Source organism: Miscanthus floridulus, chromosome 5 (genome assembly GCF_019320115.1).
Source record: "Miscanthus floridulus cultivar M001 chromosome 5, ASM1932011v1, whole genome shotgun sequence".
NCBI classification, from domain to species: domain Eukaryota; kingdom Viridiplantae; phylum Streptophyta; class Magnoliopsida; order Poales; family Poaceae; genus Miscanthus; species Miscanthus floridulus.
In genome coordinates this window covers 10,557,259-10,575,678 of record NC_089584.1, presented here as the reverse complement: position 1 = coordinate 10,575,678, position 18,420 = coordinate 10,557,259, and the positions used below count along the sequence as shown (strand labels likewise).

The following is an 18,420-nucleotide window of genomic DNA, read 5'->3' as shown; positions in this document are numbered from 1 at the left end:
AGCCGCAGACGCAGACGCCGCTCTCTCGCTTTGGCTCTCGCACGCTCACCTCCAGCCGCAACCGCAGCCGCAGCCGCCGCAATCTCCTCCCGCTCCCAGCTGCAGCAGTCGCTTGCCGGCTTGCCGCTCCCTTGCTACCCGCAATAGCGCCGCCACAGACCCGGCGCAGAGGCGCAAAGGCAACAAGCAGCAGCGCAGAGGCGCTCAGGCCCACAATGCACAGCCGCTGCCGTAGACCCGCCGCCGCCGCCGCGGCCACTCCACCTCCAGCAGCCACTCCACTCCACCGACCACTTGCAGTCACCGAAGCAGCTCACCGTCGGATCCACACCACCAGGGCCGCTGCCGCCTGCAGAGCATCACGGGAGACGCATCCGCATAGCCTTCACCACCGGCCACCATGGCTTCGCCCTCCTTGCCTCCAAGCTCGGGACGATGATGAAGTAAGGTGAGAAACTAAGACTCCATGTAGCCTACACTCTTGCACTTTGCACAAGCGTGTCTTAGTCCTTCCTCGAGATTTTGCCTATCGGGCATGGGCGGGGTATGTGATAAGGACATCACTACTTTGTCGCATACAAGCCAAGGAGACAAGGAGGTCCAGCATGGGCGTCCAATTCATCTTTTTCATGGTGGAGGCCCAGTTCAACTGAAGTTGGAGCCCATCTCGGGTTCCAGGACTAGTCTGCCTTAAACTGGTCACCCAGGACGCATCCGGACTCCGTTTTCGATGATCCACGTATGGTTGGAAAGCTAATTTGATAAGGAAGCCAATCCAAGTGGTTTCACGTTAAAAGACCTTCGGAATCAACGGGAATCGTCAAAACAAGTCAGTGTCCAGAATCTGCCAGGGTGCTGCGACACCGTCTTTTGGTACGTTGGACCGTGTATTGTGTTTGGGCCCATTAGGGGGCGCGCCCAGGGGGGTGACGCCCAAGACTCTATAAATAGCAGCCGTTGCTCTTCTTAGGATTTGGGTTTTGTTTAGTTCTTGATTTCCTCGTGAAACAGACATCGTTTTGCTGCAACTGTGCCGTCAAGGCTGCTTGCTGTAAACTAGGGCCCCAGTTCTTGATCTTGTTCGCCTGTGGCGATTAGTCCTTTCGAATAAAGACTTGAACTCCTTTTCATTATCATAAGCCTCATATTTATTTGCAATTTCAGATTACGTTTATCTCGTTCTTGCTTGTGTTCTCGATTCGCTTGCAGGAAAGCCTTCTCGGCGAGGTTAATTGTGTTCGCGTGGTTGATAACCAACGGAGCAGTGGTGTAATGGTTGTGGGGGGCCGAATCAGTCTTGGTTCAAAGCCTAGATCGTGAACGTCGAGTCTCCACCAATCGACGCTATCATACCTTTCGGAAGATCGGGCCTAGTCTACATCAGTATGGGCTATGGCTGCGTGCCTGCGTCGTTATTGTTCACTCACTAACCCACGTCCGGTGGTCCTCGTGAAGGGACGCCATGGATTTGGATCGGCCACCAAATGCTATGCCGGCTACTAGATCCACCGTGTTGGCGCCTGCTGCAGCCATTGTCGCTTCTACAACTGCAAATGGACGACCTCCAAAGCCTCAAATGAAAAAGTCCACGACCAAGACGACAAGCCGTCTTGCAATTGAAGGAGCTCCTGCTCCGACCACTCCGGAAGCATCAATCGACGGTGGCCTCCGGCTACTAAAATTCATAGGGTCGGTTTTAATCTCGCTAACCTTCTTCTCTTATTAGCTTGTTTATATTAACATTTTTGCATGTGTAAACTGTATTCCATGGTTATGATTTATGAATGAATACAACTAAAATCCATGGTTCTTAATCATTTAGTTAAAACTTCAGATTATTATTGAATGTATGTGTGTGTAACAATTTACATAGTATGCTACAATGTTCATATTTATATTCTATGCTCTGAGCTTCAGATTATTGCTGCATGTTTTTGTGCATTTTATTTATGTTTGCATATTTCATATATAGTCGCAGATTTCATTCATATTTATTTGTTAATTGTCATATTCACTATGAACGCAACTCAAGGCAGCGGGAGTAGCAACCAACAAGATTCACAATCACTTCCACCACAAACTGAATCTGTTAATGATTCTGAGACGATGCAAATTGATGACGATGAGCCTGAAGACATGGACTTTGGCACTAAGAGAAAGTTGACTTCTGTTGTTTGGAATGATTTCAAGAAGGTCAAAGTCTATGGTATTGTGAAGGCTCAATGCCTTCGTTGCCACAAGCAGCTTGGAAGGAAAAGCACAAATGGGACTAGGCATCTACATGATCATTTGAAAATCTGCACACTTAAAAAGATCAAGCTGAAGGGTCAGCAGAAGACACTTGAACAATCAGCCCTGAGGTTCGGTTCCAAAGGAGGGAAAATATCAGTGGAGAATTACACATTTGATCCAGAAGTTGCTAGGAAGGAGCTTGCTGCCATGATTGTACTGCATGAGTATCCTTTATGTATTGTTGACCATGCCGGCTTTCGAAGGTTTGTGAGTGCACTACATCCATTATTCAAGATAATGACTAGAAACACTATTAGGTAATATTTGGCACTACCTAGCTGTCATTTTTGTGTGTGTTTGCACTAAAGTTTTATTCTAATTTTTTTACCTTTTTCTTGCTGTAATTTTTAGGAAGGATATTATGAATACATATGTGGAAGAAAAGAAAAAGGCACTATCCTACATGGCTGGAACTAAGTCAAGAGTTGCTATTACTACTGACTTGTGGACCTCGGATAACCAAAGAAGAGGGTACATGGCTATTACAGCTCATTTCATTGATGATTCATGGGCACTTAGAGACATTATCATGAGGTATTTCATCAAAAATTGATTTTATTTCTTGCTGCCATCATATTCAATTTATTGTCTTGATAAAATATTGTTGTTGTCATGTATTTCTAGGTTTACCTATGTCCCAGCTCCACACACAGCTGAAGTTATCAATGAAGTGCTCTATGAAGCATTGGTGGAGTGGAACTTAGATGAAAAGATCTCGACTTTGACTCTTGATAATTGTAGCACTAATGATAAGGTAATCCCTGAACTTGTCAAGAAGATAGGCAAATCAAAGCTAATGTTGGATGGAAAACTGTTGCATATGCGTTGTGCTGCCCATATTCTAAACTTGATTGTGAGGGGTGGTTTAGAGGTGATAAAGGATTCAATTGCAAAAATTCATGAGAGTGTTGCCTATTGGACAGCCACACCTAAAAGAATAGAGAAATTTGAAGAAATTGCTAAACATGTCAAAGTAAAATTGGAACACAAGTTAGGCCTTGATTGCAAGACTAGGTGTAACTCTACCTTCAAGATGCTTAGCATTGCAATGCCTTACAAAGCTGTTTTTAGTCGTGCATCAATTGTTGACAAGTTGTATGATTGTGCACCTAGTGAGGAAAAATGGGATTTTTGTAGAGAGGTAGTTGGTAGACTCAATTTGTTTAATGATATTACAACAGTATTTTCTGGGACAAATTATGTGACAACCAATATTCATCTTCTTAAAATCTGTGAGGCTAAAGAGCAAATCAGAACATGGAGTGTATGTGGCAATCCCATTATAGAGAAAATGTCGTTTGAAATGAATGAGAAGTTTAATAAGTATTGGAGGGAGATTCAAGGACCAATGGGATTGGCCACCATTTTAGATCCCTGGTTTAAGACTGACTTCCTCCTTGGGTTCATTGAAACCCTCACTGGTCACTCACATGAAGAGTGTACAAAGAGAGTTACTGAGATTATAAACTATCTGTATGATTTGATGAAGGAGTATGAAGTGGAAGAGGATGAAGATAATACAGAATCCTCAGCTCCTCCGCTTTCTAGTTCGGGTGTATTGTCTATAATCAGTGCATGTGTTGCTAGTAGAAGGCCAACAACATTTAGATTCAAATCAGAGCTAGAAAGGTACTTGGAAGATGAGTTGGTTCCAATTGAGACAGAAAACTTCAAGATTCTTGATTGGTGGAAGGTAGATGGGACACATTATCCCATATTGAGAAAGGTAGCACGAGATATATTTGCCATCCAAGTTAGTACAGTTGCATCTAAATCTGCATTTAGCACTAGTGGGCGTGTTCTTAGTGAGCACCGCAGTAGGCTTAATTCAGATATCCTGGAGGCTTTAATGTGTTCATAGAACTGGCTGCGAAACAAATACCAAGGTACTTGTGTTGTCCCATTTGTGGTATACTACATACATTCTACAAGTGTCATGGTTCTAAATTAATTCTTCTAATGCTTTTATGTAGGTGAAGACAATGCTGAAACTGCTAGCTTTTGGAGTTGTCTTCAAGAGATCCAAGATGGGATTGAGGTAAAGTGTAAAACTAAAATTGATAAATACTTTAGTCTCTTTGTTGACTCATACTTGACTAATTGTATTTATTTTGCTGGTTGTTGGATATAGGGACTGGCACTTGTTTGAACTTTGAAGACAAGAGTTGGGTCAGTTGGCTGCTGCTGGGCTGTTGTATCACTCCTTAGTGTTTGCTTCCAAGACTATTATGAACTTGTCATTTTGTGTTGTAATGCCTCTTTGTGATGAGCCCATGAACTGGTAAACTTATGGTGCTACTTTTGTGCTGTTGTGCCAAGCAAACTATGCTGGATTCCTAGTTGGTGATGCACTGTTGTATTGCCGAAGCACCAAGTTCTTAATTGCCCCTAATTGCTGTGGTCATTTGGTTACTGATGTTGTGTGACATGTTCTTGTGCTCTAGAACAAAGCACAGATTGCTGCTACTAAATTGATTCTTCTGTTTTCACTATAGTGATCGTGATTGAGCAATTGGTTGTGCAGATAGAGACTGTTGTGGCTAGAAACTCCACAGGATACTATGTGATGGCTGTCACTCCGACGCGGCTTTACTCTTTTACTGGCATTGGTTCACTAGAAGTAAGTATTAATTCTCATGCATTTTGATTGGTATGTTGAGGGATTATCCTGATTAAATTAGTTGGGAAGGTGAGTTTGCTACCTGAATGCATTTTGACTGTAGTTGGTACCCAATTTTCACAGCTGACATACTAACTGTTTTATCATGTTTCTGCAAAGCACACTCCCATAAATAACGTATATGCTGCTGGGCTTTAGGCCTACTCGAGTTCAAAAAGGCACCAGGACTTGCACAATCCCATTAAATGTTTTAACATAAGCAGTTGAGACTGGTTGTGCATAGGGTCGGTTTGTGGTTGTTGTATTGTGCTTGGCTTGGGTAGGGTTCAGGTTGCAATGATCTTGCATTATCTCTATATGTGCAGTTTATGCGGGGATGGGGATCCCCGCGGGGATTAAATCCCTGAGCGGGGACGGGGATGGGGAAGAAGTGCTCCCCATGAACCTTCACGGGGACAGGAAAAAATTTGTCTCCGCGAGGACGGGGATGGGGCAGTAACCCCTGACGGGGAATTCCCCGTTGACATTTCGAGGTCCGATCCTGATCCAATCCATTGGCCAGCTTTATATCATAATCCTAGCTTGGCCCCTTGAGAATAAAATCCCACTCATATCCTGATCCTAATTAAATCCTAGGGCCGGATCCGTTATCTCAACTCTTGGGCCCCTACGCAGGCTACTAGATTGCATGCTCGTATATGTACACAGAAATACCCTTGGGCCCTGCGCAGGCTACAACGCACTCTTGCATTTGCGTAGAAATACAATGCATGCACGTTTGCATGTAAACAGAAATTCAATGCTGCTGATATAAAAAAAATAAATACAATGCTGCAGATGTAAAAGAAAACAATGTTGGACGTTGGGCACTACACATAATATTTGCACGTCAGAATCCTAAACATGCTGGATGTGTTTCATAGTACACAGAAGTAGCTAAAGGATTAATTAAGTAGCTAAAAGGACAAATTAGGATTGAGCATGAATCAACATGCTAAAACAAAATTACAAATTTCTAGCCATACAATCCGATGAATCCAGGGAAAAAAATAAAAGTTGATTATTATGACTTGCAAACAGATAACCATGACGAGCTGTATCAACAGATAACCATGCCCTCAAGCAGAGAGAGAAAGCCCCCCTACAACAAACTCTCTGCATTCAAATATTCACTCATCCACATGCACAAGAACTTTGTTCAGTAGATACAGCAAAGAGGAAGGTGTCTACTTTTCCCCCCTGAATCTAGGCACCACAGCTAACAGGGGAGCGCTAGGTTCTTGGTACAATCTACCCAGCGCCCATACTCAATCTACAGCAAAGACTAAACTGCAAGTAGATAGACAGAGGGATGGATTAGTTATTACCTTGCGGACTTGGCAGTGGAGAGGCGCCCCGCGCCGGAGGACAGATCTTGCCGATGGATGAAGAAGCGATGGGGCTTGAGGAATCGCTGCTACCGCCGCCCTGAGGAAGCGATGGCGACGGATGGAGAAGCGATGCCGCTGATGGAAGGATCTCGGACACCGAATCGCTGTTGCTGCTGCTGCCGCCGCCGCCTCCTCCTCCTCCTCAACCTGCGCCGCCGCCGCCCCTCAGCTCCCAAGGACTCGCCCCGCTCGGCCGCCCCTCGACTGCGACTCTGCGAGGGAGACGCCAAAGGCAGAATCTGTTTCCAGGATCCTAGGGCCGACTCTCTTCAGACGATCCGTGCAACGACTCAGGCCATATCTACAGCCCAGCCTTTTTACAAGCCAATCCAAACTAACTCGATCCTTTTGTTTATATAGCCTATATGCAATCCGTAAAATTAGGCCCATGAGTTGGGGCCCCTTGGTTTTACACGATCCATGATGGCACGACACGCACAAGGAAAAGGAGACACGCCGGCGGCCAGCAGCTTCCTTCCAGTTACCTACAAACGCAGGCTATTTAAGCAGCGCACTGTACATCGATGCATTCTGCGTGTAGGGCCTCGTTTAGATCGTGGTTAGGAATTAGTATTGGGCATTGCAGTACTTTCGTTTGTATTTGACAATTATTGTCTAATCATGGTCTAACTAGACTCAAAAGATTCGTCTCATAATTTACAATCAAACTGCGTAATTAGTTATTTTTTTATCTACATTTAATACTCTATGCATATATCCAAAGATTTGATGTGATAAAGAGAGTGAAAAAACTTGCAATCTAAATAAGGCCTGGCAGGGGCAGTGCTGTGGAGCAAGGACGAGGACGGGTGCGGCGGCCCTCCTGCCTCTCTGTCTCCCTCTCAAGCTCAACAGCTGGGCCTAGGAGTATAGTACTCCTACAGTACAGTGTTATGTCTGTCGGTCGTTTGAGTCTGTTTAGTATTGAAGTTTTCTGTTTCACACGGAATTTAAGTTCAGTGAAAGGGGCAGTTCTTCCGCTAGACCACGAGGAGCCACGGAGGACTCGTGTAGGTGGGGGTCGGGTCCCTCCCCGGCGACGGCGCGCACCGCAAGTCCGGAACGAGTCCCGAGGCGGAGGCGACACGGGCGACCCGTATCCGTGGATGGATGCGTGGTGGACGGTTGCACGCTGACGCTGACACGGCGCACATGCATGTGCACCTCGACGTCGGGACGACGACGGGTGGAGCACGGCGGTTGCAGGCGTGGCCCCACATGGCAGCGACCCGTCGCCCGCAAGGGACAAGGCGACAGGTTCAGATTTGGTCAGTTGGTTAGGCGAGTGTCGTAGCAGTACTGTACATAGGTAGCAATCGGCCTGTTCGTTGGTTGGTTTCTGGGCTAATTTGGGCTGACTGATGCTGGTTTTATGTGAGAGAAAAACACTGTTGATTAGCTGGTTTGGGCTGGTAACAAACGAACAGGGTGAATGCATCGAGTGTTTGGGTACTACTGTACCGGTAGCGACTCTGACTCTGACCCAACATACGAGAAGGGTAGAACGCGATGGGCGTAGGAATTCACAGTCGGCAGAGCTGGCGGCCTTCATGGGTTTTTTATAATAATATTATTTTGATAAACAATTGCAGACCTAGTGTTGTTTTTAAAAAATTACAAAACTAGTATCCTATCGGCCGTCAAGAGGCCGATATGACATCCATCAGTATTTGGATGGCCCACATATCTTATCGGCAATTCAACTGCCGATAAGCGGTGACATCTGTCCATGTCATGTTTACGTGGACGATAATATTGCCGACAGGTCTATCGGCCAGTCAATTGCCGATATGAACCAGTCGCGACGTCCACACGCGGATAGGCTGGTGGACATTTCTTATTTATTTTTTTCACCGAAACCAGCTCCTGCTGGATTGGACATGTCCTTGTCCTTTTGTTTTTTTATATATTTCGCATGGCTACCATGGTCCTGGTCTCAGCACCGAGGTTGAGGGCATAGGCGTTTCAGGTTGAGGCACCGAGGTTGCCTACACAGAACAGACATACAAGTTGCCTACATTCCTTATTGTTTATGTCTACTCCCTCCGTCCACCCAAAAAAGAAAACACAATTGCGCTTTTTCAAAAATCAAACAATTTAAAGCTTGACTAAACTTATATAAAAATATACTAACAATGAGAAGACAAAATAAGTATCATTAAATTAAACGTAATTCATAGTTGTATTTTTTAGGTGAGTATCAGATAACACTGGAATAAAATCCAGCGCTACAACTGAAAGCGCAACACCCCATTCACACAAATGCTACCCCTGCGAGCACCGCCGTCAAATCCTAAAATAAATCCAGCGTCTACCACTGAAATCACAGTGCCGTTAAATCCTAAAATAAATATAGGAAAATACGAGTATCTGTGCCAAGTCTAGGACTTAACCCGGATGGACATGTTCGACCATAATAAAGCTAACCAACTGAGCTAGCTCGGTTCGCAGTCAAATACTATTTCTAATTTAATTAGTGGTGTGAAAAATGCAGTGTTCATGTTTGCATGTGATCTTATCGAAGCAATAGAACATGGCCTACTTTGAAATTAAATATTCATGTGAGCGGGTATGCATATAATTGAACATGTGCTTTATTAAGAAACTTTGGATTTTACCTAAGCATATATATAGAATACGACAAAGTACTTTGGATTTTTTTTTTGAATTTGTGGAGACCATTTCTGGGCTACAAACAACTTACGCAAAAACTCAAATATATCATTACGGAAAGAATTTTAATTTGAAAACTATAAAAAGCAATGATGCTAGACCCAAGCAAAATTGGTTGTGTTTGATTCTTAGTATCTACATAAAAAATTACAATATTTCTTAAGGTGTTTAGGTATTTTATTTGAGATAAAAAAACATAAAATATAAAAATAAATGGTGCATTTGGAAATGTTGCTAGCCAGTAGTCCAATCGGCCACCCTAAGACCGATAGGCCTATCGGCACTGGGTGGGCCAACTGCACTCGGTTGCTGAATTGCCGACTAGTCCCGACTAGACCATACTTTAATTTTTTCCACTGTCACATAGGATGTCGGCCGTCAACTAGCCGATAGGTATCCTGTCGGCTGCTGGATAGCCGATAGGTCCCTGTCGGCCGCTGGATAGCCGATAGGTACCCTCTCGGCGGCTGGATAGCCGATAGGTATCGTGTCGGCCGCTGGATAGCCGATAGGCATCCAGTCGGCTTATGGATAGCCGATAGGTCCCTGTCGGCCGCTGGATAGCCGATAGGACCCCTGTCGCCTGCTGGAGACCCCTGTCGGCCGCTGGATAGCCGATAGGTCCCTGTGGACTACTGGATAGCTGATAGGACCCCTGTCGGCCGCTGGATAGCCGATAGGACCCCGTCATCCGCTGGATAGCCGACTTGGTTTTATAAAAGCAACCTTTAGATCTGCAATTATTTATTAGAATAATATTATTTCAAAAAAAATTCCCTTCATGGCGATCACCACCGGTCCATGATAAGACAGACCCTGTTAACGAGAAGCTATAGTGTATACCTGCAAATCAATCAAGCAGACTTATGTATGAGTTAAGACCTCATGTGGGCAAAAAAGAGAGGAAGCTCAACAAGGGTTCCCAAATCTCACGTGTAAACTGTGATAACTAGAAGAAAAGAAAAGGTAGATCAAGGTAATGGGTTCATTTAATTGAGTAAGGAATCCACCATGTTCGCTTGATCGTTTCTGTGGCTTATAAGTCGGCTGATGCTGTTTTATTGTTAGAGAAAAACACTGTATCATGGCTGATAAGTATGACCGATAACCTGGCAATGTAGCCTATTGTGCCAGCTATTTTTGAGCAAGGCTAACACCACTTCAATGTCCTTTTGTTGTTTTTGCCCATTCAACCCTAGTCATCACCAATCCCACTGTCCCAAAAATTCCTTGTGTACCATGTCCAGGACAATCTAGCCAATTGAACCCCAACAACATACCAAATGATTTGGGCCCACTTCATTCTCTCGATATATTTGGCTTACAGCTTGAAAACATATACCACAGTATACATATCATAAGTTAATGGACCACTACATAGTGATCTTTAGTTCTTTACTATTTTGGCTTCTGTCATTCTTGTTGAATTTTACAAGCTGTGGGGAAAACCAAGAAGAACATAATACTTGTTGATGTGGCAGTAGGATAATGATTTGTCTTAGAAAGGACCATATAACAAAACAAACATGTGCATAATTGAATAGAATATTGCTAGGAGTGAAGCATCTATCTCCAGCCCTGGTCCTGTTCATAGATCCATAATTAAACAAGATGGTCCTCATGAGTAATTAAACAGGTAAGAGAACGAATGGCTGAAAAAGAATAGTGCAGCAGTCAATAAATATACTCCCACATGGATATCTTGTAGCACTCTTATATTCTAACAATCAAGTATCAAGACAACAAAGAGAGTACAAGAAACTTGGGGCAAGCAAAGGCACCTAGCAAGAGAGAAGAAAATATGCCATCAAAATCACATGTGGGACATTTTTTAAACATTTTCTTTTATTGAAAATGCAGAAGTTATTATATTAAGAAGAAAAGGGGGAGATCCCTTACAAAACATCCCACAGACACATGAAAAAGAAGTTACAAATCACATTTGCTCCAAGAAAAGATAAGGATATGACCGCAGCTTAAATAACACACTCTACTCTGATGATTGGGTGAAAAGGTAAGAAATACCTTTAGCCCCAGCCAAACACAACTGAATTTCCTTGCTAGCGACTAGCAAGCAACAAGGCTGTAGCTAAACAAGGAGGTACACTATCAAAAACACATCTATTGCGGTGATTCCAAATGGTCCAAGCCCCCCAAGAATCACAAGGGAGTTGAGGCCTATCTGGACAACTAATTCTTCAGACACAATAAAGCATTGTCAGGTACTTGAAGACTTTGAGTTTGGGTCAACGTGCCTCCTTAAAATCACCAGTACGTTGAGGGGAATTTCCTTATATGCCACTGAAAAAATTACGTCTCCCTGATATGCCGTCAGTGTGACTGTGATACATGGGGACCCACCAGTCACTGACAGTGGCTTATCAGGGATTTAGGTTTTACTGGCATGGGAAGAATTCCTAAGTAAAGACTAAAGTCCCAGTGTGAGAAATATTTTCATAGACTCATAAATGTTGAATGCATAGACAAGTGTGTCAATTTCATAGAGAGAAGGATTAGAGTGACACCAGTTCAGCAGATTTCAGAACTACGTCTTCCATGAAGCAAACTGACCTGTTTTCAGTATATTTACAGGCTCACTAAATGAATGATGATTAACCAGAAGGGGTAGGTTAATCCAACAGTATATGAGGGAACTAAGTATATAATGCTACATGGATTCAAATCAATGATTGGTATAAAAATGAGAAATAATATGGTGTATGAAGCACTTAGCATAAGTACAGATACCGTAATTTCATCATGTTGGCCACTCAGTAACTCATTTATACACATACAGACCTCTGTTTTCCAAAACTAAAACAAAATACATTGAATAACTGAAATGCTACAAAAGGCAAATGCAAGTAACACTGGAATAACTATTGATGCTATTTTCAAAGGATGGCAATTTTATAATGAAGTAACAATGGAATTACTAAATAGAAAGGCATATTAAAAAAGATGGCTCCAACACACTCATGCTATGCGCCACCTTTTCTTCTCCTTACAGTCCTTTTCACAGGCTGCGGAGTTCCAGCAACAACTCCACTGCTCTTCTGATTATGATCATTCACAGGTTGCTCCTTCAGAGTTTCATTAGTCTCTGGGGGTCCTCTTGGTCGGGGAGGTGCTCTTGGTTTCTGAGAACTGTTTGTACTAATCTGCCTCCTTAGGCGCAGTATCTCACCCTTTGCTAACGCCAATTCCTCTTCAAGATGTCTAGACCTCAATTCAAAGCTCTCCTTCTCTGTCTGAAGCCTTGTGATCAGACTCTGAGCATCCTCAGTGTTTTCCTTAGCTTCAGTTGTGATTTTCGTTTGTTCAGCTAGAGCCTTGGATAGCATTTCTTTCTCAGCTTCAAGAGTGTCATTCCTAGAATGAGTGCTCTCAAGTTCTTTAGACAGTAACAACGCACTATTGTTCATCTCATCTAGTGACTTTGCTGCCTCATCCAGGTCTGCTTCGAGAGCTTTTCTTGCTTCAGAATCTACCTGCAACTGTTTCACCAAGACTTCAAGTTCCCTATTTAAGGTTGTCACAATTTTTCTTTCCTCAACAAGCTCATGTGTGGTGGACTCCAAATTCTTGTACACATCCAGCAATTCTTTCTTCAAGTTGTCACGAGCTTCAACAATAGATGCCAGCTCATTAGAGGTGGCTTCAAGTTCTTCTTGCCCCTTTTGAACCATTTCCTTTACTGAAGCCAAATCTTCTGACAGAGCTTTGGATAATGATTCTGCCTCTCCTAGTTTATTAGTGAGATCTACTTGCATTGCATTGGACTCCTCTTGGAGTTTAGAAATTTGTGATACCAGGTCCTCATTCAATTCATTTGCCTCCTCAAGCTCCTTGGAAAGTTTGGAAACCTCACTTCTGGAAGTCTTTAGAGCCTCTTCAGATGATCGAATTGAATCTTTTAAAGCTTCCATGGCCTTAAGTTCATTCTCTAGCATCATTTTGGTAGCATACAACTCCTTGTTCAACTCAACAATTGTTTCTTGATCTTTGCTAGAGTCAGTTAATGCAACAGACAGTTTTTCTTCAAGCTGTTTTATCTCATCATCTCTTTCTGATAGTAGTTTGGAATCATGGTTTGCCCTTGTCTCTGAAGCAGCCTTCAGGTTTGTATACTCTTGTATTAACTCGCTAATTTTTTTGTCAGCTTCTTCCTTTTCAGAGTTCAACGTTTCAAGTTTAGCATTGAGTGAATCAATAGAAGATATCTTAGAAGCGAGAGCATTCTTAGTTGTATTGAGCTCTTCCTCAAGTTGTTGTACTCTAGAATTTGCAAGCTCAAGGCTTCTTTTAGTTTCATTTGTGAAAGTGGTCAGCTTTTGGTAGTCTACTTCCTTCGAGGAAAGTGATGCACAGAGTTCCCTGATGTGCTTCTCCTTATCATCAATTTCTTGGCTGAGTAAACTTATCTTTTCCTGCAAAACATTAATCTCACCAAGCTTTTCTTCCAATTTAGTTTTAAGCATATCCTTATCAATGCCAGCTTGTCTGATACTACTCTCTAATCTCTGTATTTCATCCCTAAGTTCCTCAGCTAATTTCTTCTCCTTTCTGAATTCTTCACTCAGTGATGTCAAAGTCTTTGTTGCTGAAGCCAACTGACCTGAAAGAGAAACTTCCTGCTCCTGGAATTTCATAGATTGCTTCTTTTGTGCTGCTTGCTGCTGCAGTAACCGTTTCTCATAGTTTTCCCTCATCAAAGAAAGTGCTGCCTCATTTTCAGCCAATTTGCTCTCCGTCTGAAGAAGGTAGAACATTGAATATATCAGGTCTCCAATTTCCATAGATCAACTTTTAGAAAATAGAGCAATTAGCATATCAAAGGTGTTCAAAATACTTTTGGTAGCTTTCTGTATTCATAAGACATTACAGATGTCGGCTTTTTTTCAGAATCATGGTGGAAAAATGGTAATACAATGAATCATTAGGTTTTCACAGAGTTTTATCCTCTTTAACGTTCCTACTCTCACGTATGAAATAATGAAACAAAACCTGGACTTGCAAAAACATATCACCAGCACTGATTTCCCTCAAACACCCATCATTGCAGCAAGGAAAGAAAATTGTCCGTTCCTCAGAGGCATAATTCAGACTAGGAAAGCAGCATGGACAACAAACAGGAGGTAAATATTTTGCATCAAACCGTTCTCCCTCAGATTATGAAGGATACTACAAACCGATTTCATTTTACGTGGTTCAAGGTTCAGTTTACTAATAAAGCTCTTAAGATTTCAGTGTCGCTACCTTTAGGGAGAATAGTAGAACTCGTGCACAAAAAATTCTTTACTACTTGGTGACTGGTGTAAAACTCTCCTCTACTTCTTTCTTGACTAAGGCTACAAAAATATACAGTGGAGCGCTTTGAAATGGTGTAAATGTTGGAAACCACACGAAATTGAGATACATGCTTACATAGAAGCCTACAAAACCAAAGAAACCAGACGTGTAAGTGTAAAAAAAAGGAACACAGCTGATGAAAGCATAAAGCATAACCCCAAATACCCCATAATATAAGGCTAAAAGACCGATATTTAAAAAGTGCCAACATAAAGATCATGAGTTTGGAAAAAAGGTAAAGTCAAACTCCTTGAATACATTAAGAGCAATTTTTATTAATTTAATGGCTCAGCATCAGATCTGTGTACTTTGACCTAAGAATGGTGTGCACACTGCACTGGACACAGTGCTTAGTTTTCTCTAAATACAAAAGGATGCTAGAAAAATTGCCCGTGTCACGACACCACAAATCAAAGTATTGTACATGTGTATATATAGCTAGGTCGCACGATGCTTTTAGAAGATTTGGGTAGTGTGGTGAAACTGATTTGTGTTAAATGGCAAGGGTGGATAAATAAGCGAAAAATAGGGGTCGAGTTTATTTCAAAAATATATATATAGGGGTAGAGTAGGGGTGATGACAGGCACACCATGAGCACCAACTCCATTGTTTTAGTAAGTAATAGAGATTTTACTAACTGGAAATATATGCATAATATGTGATTATATGACGATAAGATCATGGATGTTTTGGAGAAGCGGTGCATGCTGGGATGCCTCATGAATTGAGCATCATGATTCTCATTTAGGCTATATGAAATTAAGAATCAACATATCTAAACCAAAACAAACAGTAAAACACATTAACTGCAGGTTTGTAGATGATTTACCGAGGAGATAATTGATTGCAGGGCCTTTTTTTCTTGTAGAGAAGTGCCGTACAGCCCACCAAGAACACCAGAGGCAGCAACTCCAACTGTGCCAAGAAAGTCAACCAGTGGATTCTCTGGAGGTTGTTCTTGCACCAACTGTAAGGATGATTCACGCTGACGAGCTTCAGGAGTAGTAGTTTCAACCTGAGTTCCTTCAGGTTGAGTGTTTTCAGGTTTTGCAATACCCTTTGTCCCTTCAAATTGAGGGACATTCTTTGTCTCTACAGACAGAAGAAATTTATCAACAATTTATCTATGTTTGTGGAATGATGACACAGGCATAAATAAGTGCTCGATGATCAATGACCAGGAAAAAACTCATTGAAAATATGCATAATTATATTTCAATTCCCTAATGTCAATGAGGCAGCACCGCCAACTTAGTTAAGTCAAAACAATCTCATCTCAAAGCAAAATGTATTAGTGACCCCCATGGCCCCATGCCAGTTTACAGAATACAGCATATCTAGATGGTCAGTTCAATCCATTCATGTGGCTATAAGCAGTCAAAAGAACTGTGCAAGTATGACAAAAAAGAAGTCTATAGGACAACAAATCTAAAAGTCACGTGTTATGGTAGTTTCAAAAGAATTTGTGGTAATTCCATAAAAAAAAGAATTTGTGGTAATCATAACTCCTATCTTTCACACATACTACTCATATAAGGTGGAAGTTCTAACCATCAATCTTATCCTCCTTAGGTCTACAGATGATGGAATTACGTCCAATCTTGAAAGTTTCGTAGCAATTCTCAGCTTCATGATTTACCCTTGGGGAATCAATCCCCTTTCTTCTAACAAACCCTTCGAATAATGACACACCATAAACTGCGGGAAATTGAGAAAAGGTGACATCTGATCATATGTGGTAAACAAACTCAAATACCACTAGGAACATTTATGTGGATAATGAGTACACTATTCCAATTCTAGATTTCTTTTTCCACCAGAATATTAACCTCCAAGGAAGACAGTCATACACTAATTCAAGACTGCGTGTTTGTGTTTCACGAATTTCCTGCGACACCTGTTGTCAATAACATAAAGAACGGGCCTGAATACCAAATTAAGAAGTTGCACACATGGAATTATAACTATTAGGCAGCATTTGAAACAGTATGTTACTACATAAACTCCAAACTTTTAGTTCTTTCATCAGTATGAGTGATGCTCCCCAGTCCCAACGCTCATTCGCTCAAGATGCATGCAACCATTAAGGAGCTAATGGGTTTTGACGTGTAAAATCTGACATAAAGTTGATTTAAAGTTTCAATTTCTTCAGAAGCAAACTCAACTCTGGGAACGGTTTTAGCATCTACTAATTCTTCTTCATACATGCATGCCCTGCTCTAAAAAGGAAAATCGTGCCTGCCACAAACATCAAAGTTGCTTAGAGCATACTCCTAGATGGATTCCATACCCAGCGTATTCTAAACTCTTGTATCCACTGTTTGAACAACAGTTGCAAATCCTCATTCTAGTCGGCAGATGCACATTTGAGCCAAGCCCAAACAATTCATGCATTGTTATATAAGGCCACAATGCAGCACTATATATATGTATATAGCAACAATGTCCTCTGCAGAAACGACATGTCACCTTGATACTCTCATGCTCCTATATTGCAGAACAATTAACAATTGTTAATATCAATCCACATAATTGCATACGGATTTAACTCGCAACATTACTCCACAGCATGACTAGGACCCAAGTTAAGACGGACGATTGACAGCGAATTGCGAAACCAAATTTTACACCAGCACTGGCAGGGAATAGGATAGGCACTAACCCTTCACGAGGTCCACGGGCGTGGGCGCGGCAGCAGCTTCACGGAGGCTGACGAGCGGTATGGCCGAGGCGCTGAGGAGCACCACCCGCCGCGCCAGCACGTAGGCATCGGCGGCCGCCGCCGCCGCGGGAGAAGGACCGCCATCGAGCGGCGAGGCGGCCGACGCAACGACGAAGGCCCCGCCTCGCCGCGCGCGGCGACGGCAGGCGGTGGCGCCCGAGGAGGAGGAGGCGTATTGGAAGGCGTGCGGCGGAGACGGCGACGGTGACGGCGAGAGGACGAGGTAGCCCATCCCGCGCTGGAGATGCGATGCCCTAGCTAGCTCACAGTCCCAGCGCTCGCCTCCAGTCCAGCGTGCTAGCGCGTTCGAAGTTTTGGGGAGGCAGTGGAAGTGGCTCAGGCTGTGGCGACGAAGGCGCGGATTAGGAGTCAGCCATCGCGACGGAGACGGGGGCGAAAGGCCGAAAGCGCACGCGGCGTGAAATTTTTTAGGCATGAAATTACTCTTCTGTCCCCTAATCTCTACTATTCGCCAGAAATCACGAGGCGCGATGCCGAGGGTGATTTGGGGTGTTAGCGAGTGCGGAGCCACCGGCCTTGTCCGTAAAAGAGGGGCAGGAAATGGCAAATGCACCCTGGAGGTTTATCAGCCTGATCGCTGGGGCTGGGCTGGCCAGCCCCCTCCCATGGCTACTGTTTATGTGATCCAACCAGTAGTATTTCTCTCACATAAACGAATCAGTAACGATACGAATCAGCCAACCGAACAGGTCGTCTGTCGTGGGCTTGAGGACGAGGCCCTTGTTTAGTTTCACCACCTCTAAATTTTGCACAGTGTAAGATTTTCCATCACATCATATCACATCAAATCTTTGAACACATACATAGAGTATTAAATATAGGTAAAAAAACTAATTACACAATTTGGTTGTACTTTGGGAGACGAACGTTTTGAGTCTAATTAGTCAACGGTTAGACAATTATTACCAAATACAAACGAAATGCTACAGTACTACTACAGTGCTATGTGCTTTTTGGATGTCTAAAGTTTAGGCGACTAAACACACCCGAGGTTAAGGTGGCTGTATACCAAGGGCTCTTCCGGTATTTTGTGCGGTCGGTGAGGGGGACAGGTCCGACGAGCAGGCTGATCCGGAGTGTGGGTGTGAGATTCGGCCACGTGGTTGAGTGGGCCCCAGCCACTAGGGCCATGGGAATCTTAAAGCCCAACTCATGCGGTTGTCTTCATTAGAGCAAGGCTAACAATACAACCGGCTTGCTGGCTGTAAGGTTTCTTGTAGCCTTCTCTCAGCCCACTCATATAGTAGTTAACTCTTTACAGTTAATACATGGCCCACTTGTCTCTCTCACAGACTTTTTTGGTTCTTGT

The 18,420-nt window shown here is 43.1% G+C and overlaps 1 protein-coding gene across 2 annotated transcripts; it reads right to left on the bottom strand.

Annotated features, from left to right (window-relative positions):
* Positions 1-11,726: 11,726 nt before the first annotated feature.
* LOC136451503 (MAR-binding filament-like protein 1) lies at positions 11,727-17,481 on the bottom strand. 2 transcript variants are annotated; one of them, XM_066452201.1, is made up of 4 exons: positions 17,031-17,481; positions 15,920-16,066; positions 15,198-15,460; positions 11,727-13,769 (listed from the first exon to the last, which is right to left on the bottom strand). In XM_066452201.1, exons 1-4 carry the CDS (start codon positions 17,320-17,322, stop codon positions 11,997-11,999), a joined length of 2,475 nt encoding a protein of 824 aa, XP_066308298.1. In that variant the 5' UTR covers positions 17,323-17,481; the 3' UTR covers positions 11,727-11,996. The 2 variants fall into 2 exon arrangements, with proteins under 2 accessions (XP_066308298.1, XP_066308299.1); XM_066452202.1 differs by lacking the exon at positions 15,920-16,066 and having other exon boundaries at positions 11,728-13,769; positions 17,031-17,480.
* Positions 17,482-18,420: the final 939 nt, after the last annotated feature.

Coding starts and splice junctions, on each gene's coding strand:
- LOC136451503 (XM_066452201.1), bottom strand. CDS start 17,322: ATGGGCTACCTCGTCCTCTCGCCGTCACCGTCGCCGTCTCCGCCGCAC. Junction 15,461..15,919: donor TAAGGAGGATAAGATTGATG/GTTAGAACTTCC, acceptor TTCTGTCTGTAG/AGACAAAGAATGTCCCTCAA. Junction 13,770..15,197: donor TGCAATCAATTATCTCCTCG/GTAAATCATCTA, acceptor TACCTTCTTCAG/ACGGAGAGCAAATTGGCTGA.